The sequence below is a fragment of the Hipposideros armiger genome, unplaced genomic scaffold, assembly GCF_001890085.2.
Source record: "Hipposideros armiger isolate ML-2016 unplaced genomic scaffold, ASM189008v1 scaffold_276, whole genome shotgun sequence".
NCBI classification, from domain to species: domain Eukaryota; kingdom Metazoa; phylum Chordata; class Mammalia; order Chiroptera; family Hipposideridae; genus Hipposideros; species Hipposideros armiger.
The window spans coordinates 192,169-196,144 of NW_017731626.1; the positions used below are offsets into that span (position 1 = coordinate 192,169).

At 41.9% G+C, this 3,976-nt stretch overlaps 1 protein-coding gene across 1 annotated transcript in view; it reads left to right on the forward strand.

The window, feature by feature from the left end:
- MYZAP (myocardial zonula adherens protein) overlaps nt 1-3,976 on the forward strand; it is a 133,344-nt gene that overhangs the window by 32,937 nt on the left and 96,431 nt on the right. Inside the window, exon 6 of the mRNA XM_019657524.1 lies at nt 2,077-2,169. Coding sequence (XP_019513069.1) covers nt 2,077-2,169 — 93 coding nt within the window. The remainder of the gene's footprint in view (nt 1-2,076; nt 2,170-3,976) is intronic.

Sequence of the window (3,976 nt, forward strand, 5' to 3'; positions counted from 1 at the left end):
TGGACATTCCTAGTCTCCTGTATTTTTCTCATGGAAATACTTAGTCCTTCCTCATTTAAATGCCCCAGATAACATGGCAGTGATTCAGAGGTAAACCTTCTAAGCAGAATTAAGAGTTGCACATTGCCCAAGACAAAGACAGCAGGTTCAGGCTGATTGTGAACCAGGATGACATGAACCCAGGTCACAGGGGTGGTTCTGACAGGAATTGCCAACCTCCACTGTGCTCTGCAACTTAAAATTAATTTCAAGGTCCCACCTTGTATAGCTGGCTCCAAGACCATCCTTGGTCTGTTCATTCCTATACATGTTTATGGGATTGTTTGTCCTCGCTCACTTAGTGATTCTGGCCCAGCTGGCTTCCTGCAATATTTGCCACCCAGCTTGAGATCCTGCCCGCTCCCCACTGGTGAGCAGCACGAGAGCCAACTCAGGGCTATGGATGAAAGCCATTCTGCCTGCCCAGAATGAAAAGTTGTGCTTTTGGCCTTGTTTCCCCAAAACGTTTGCAGTTAATGTCAAGAAAATAGACTGTATTATTAGAATGCATCTGAGGAAGGCTTGGCATCTTAACTTGCCTTCCTGCTCTGAAATCTCCACCAATATCCAGTCACCCCTAATAAACATGTAGTTCATTGTAAGACGTACTAACTCCGCAAATACGCCTTCAAGACTAAGTCCCCCAATGCTGTGCCCTACACGCCTGTGGTCATTCTAACCAAACTGCTGCCTTTGAGCCCTTCCAGGAGTCCTGGAGCCTCTGGATGGGACTCCCGTGAGGCTTCCTGTGCAAACTGAGGACCCCTGAGCTTTGGTCCATCTTGGGGCACCAAAAGAAGGGAGGGGACAGGGGCTGTTTGTAGGGTATTTTTGTTTTTATTAAAAAAAAATTGTTTAAGCCCTATTACTCCTCTGAAAGTACTACTATAAAGAATCTTAGAGTTTTTGTAAACGTGTTTTGGGGATCACCTTGGCTTTTGTTATATTTAGTGCCTTGTTATTATTGGCGATTATTGTGGAACTGACTTGCAGATTTATGGGCTCTCCAGGGCTCATACTGCCCTGCATTACATTCCAGACATTTAATTGCTCTTTGACAGCCAGAGCAGAGATAGCGAAAATTAGAGGTTGTCTTTGCTTTTTGGTTTTCTAGTCCTTTTAGCCTTGTGTTTGCAGTCAACTTGTTAAAATTTTTCTACTTGTGAAAATGTGTGATAGGAAAAAGGGAAAACTTTGCCCAAATGTGGTTTGAAGGTGATGGGTGAATTTCAACAAAACATTGTTTTCAGGGTTTATTATTTGGATAAGTAATATTTATTAATAATTATAATTATATATAATCATAATATGTTTATTATTATTATTATTATTAAGATAATTCCATTGGTTTCTAACTAGATATCAGAAGTGATCTTATCCTTTAATTTCCCAATTTGTCCTTTTTTCTTTTAAAGATTTTATTGGGGAATTGGGGGAGGGGAACAGTTTTAGGGAACTGGGGAGGGGGATCAGCCAAGTTGTTGTTCTTCAGTCTTCATTGTGGAGGGTGCCAGTCGCTATCTGGCTTCCTGTCGGCAGCTTGTGGCCTCTAAGCTCAAGGTGCTGTGTTCAATTTTAGTTGTGGATGGGTGTAGCCACCATCCCACGTGGGAGTTGAACCCTGCAGCCTTGTTGTTAAGAGCATGCGCCCTATCCACTGAGCCATCTGGGTGGCAGCTCAGCTCAAAGTGCTGAGTTCAGTCTTAGTTGCCAGTGGACGTAGCACACCATTGAACAGGCAACCTTGTTGTTACACCAGCCGAGCCATCCTGTCACCTGTTGGCAGCTCAGCGACAGCTCAGCTCAGGCGCAGCGTCACTGGTCCATGTGGGAACCAGTTGGTGGCCCTGATGCCTAGAGCTTGCACTCTTAAGCCAACTCTGAACCAGCTGAGCCACTTGGCTGGCCCAATTTGTCCTGTTCTTAACGTTGTTTCTCTGTGGGACCCTTTACTCATCAGGTTTTCTTAAAAGTTTTGGAAATCTCATATGAAAATCTTATAGCTTGATCCCTAACTAGCATCTTTGTGGGCTGCAGGTGAGAGCCACTTTGGAAGAAGTAAGGAAGCGAATGTATGGAGACTATAATGAAATGAGACAGAAGATTCAACAGATCACACAGGAACTGTCAGTAAGTCAATATCTCAGTGACTTGGAGATATGGAGGGATGGTAGAGCTTAGAACTCCCTCTCAGTGGCTAGTATCTGAAAATATTTGAGTTTATGATGTTCTTTATGAATGGAATCATATTTTAAATGAACTGAGGGAATTTTATCAGAATACAGTTTATTATTTAAAGGATTTTTTATGGCAAGAATACTTTTCCTTATATTCAAAGCATTCTCTCCAAAGTCAGGAACAAGACAAAGAAGCCAGCTATCACCATTATTATTTAACATTGTGTCTGAGATACTAGCCGATGAAATTAAACATGAGAAATAAATTTAGAGGTATAATAACACTGGATAGGTAGATGTAAACTATCAGTATTTTTAAACTATGAGATTATATACCAGAAAGCGCATGAGCCAATGAAAAACACCTACTATAAACAATATAAGAATTCTGTAAGGCAGCAGGGTAAAAAATTAATAGATACAAACAAAGAGGTTTTTTTTTTTTTTTTTTTTAATTGGGGAATTANGCGACCCTGTTCCTCAGAGTTCACACTCTTGAGCAAGCTCTTAACCAACTAAGCCACTTGGCCAGCCCTCCCTCTCATCTTTAAGCATTCAATGTGATCCGTCTTTTTCCAAGTATGGGTTTATTTAAGAAGGGGTCTCCTGTCAGCCTGCGAGATTGTTAGAAATAACAAATATCTTGATAAGCCAAAGGTTTCCATTGCTCTGAGGAGCCAGGGGCTGCCCTTCCCCTGCCTGTTTCTCCAACAGGCTATAGAAAGGCCCCTCAGGCTCAGCTGTAACATTCATTTTTGTCACGAGAAGGCAAAACAATGTCAAGTGTGGGTAATGACCAGGGACCAGTAATTTGCTGCGATAGACACACAGGTTGGACAGGTCAGGGCACATTCCTGAAAGTGACGTCCTGTACCTGCAAGATGGATCAGATGCCCAGTGGCTTAGTGCTCAGCTGTCCCTGGGTCAGCTGCTGCCCTCTGGCTGGAAGAGGAGGTCCAAAAGCAAAGAGTTTTGGAAATAACTCTGCTTTCTAGCTTGCAAGTCATTTCATTCATGTTATGTATGGTTCATCTAAGTCATCTTGGCAGCCTGAACATGTGACCTGCTGCCCATCCTGGCCTCTGGGACTAAGGGCTGGCTGTGGCAGGCTACCACTCTCAGTGGATTTATGTTAAATAGTGTTTCTGCTATTCTTTATTCCCTGAGAACCCTTCTTGACCAAGTGACTTTCTTCCTTTGCACAAATCAGTTTCTGGCATGACCAAACACTCCAAATATTCTGGCATAGACCCAATCCCAAATACTCTGCTTTCTTCCTCCCTTCAAAATGACTATTTGTGGTGAGTATCGAGGATAGAGTAGTGAATATTACAGATATGGTCTCTGCCTCTATAGAGCTTATCTCATTGTAAAAATCGTTCATTCTGATTTAGGTTTTGGAATATATGGCCACCTATCACTGACCTTATTAAAGCCTTTATAGCAGGAATTTAGGCTGAGTTACTTTTCTATAGTTTCTAAGGCACTGACTGCTAAATATATCTTTAGGGAAAACAGCCACCGCATGAGACTGTAAGTAAATTTTAAGCTGGGAGTATATCCCAGGGAACATAATGGAGAGATTCTTTCTATGTTTTACTGATTATGCCCATTGTTAATTCTGCTGTGTTTTGTGTAGGGATTCTGAGATGGCCCTTCTATTGGTTTCCTTTTCCATTTTTGGCATGAAGTTTCTTTTCATTCCATGCATTTATTAGGCTTTTGTTTTCAGGGTGTTTTTGCCTTGTATTGTTTCATGC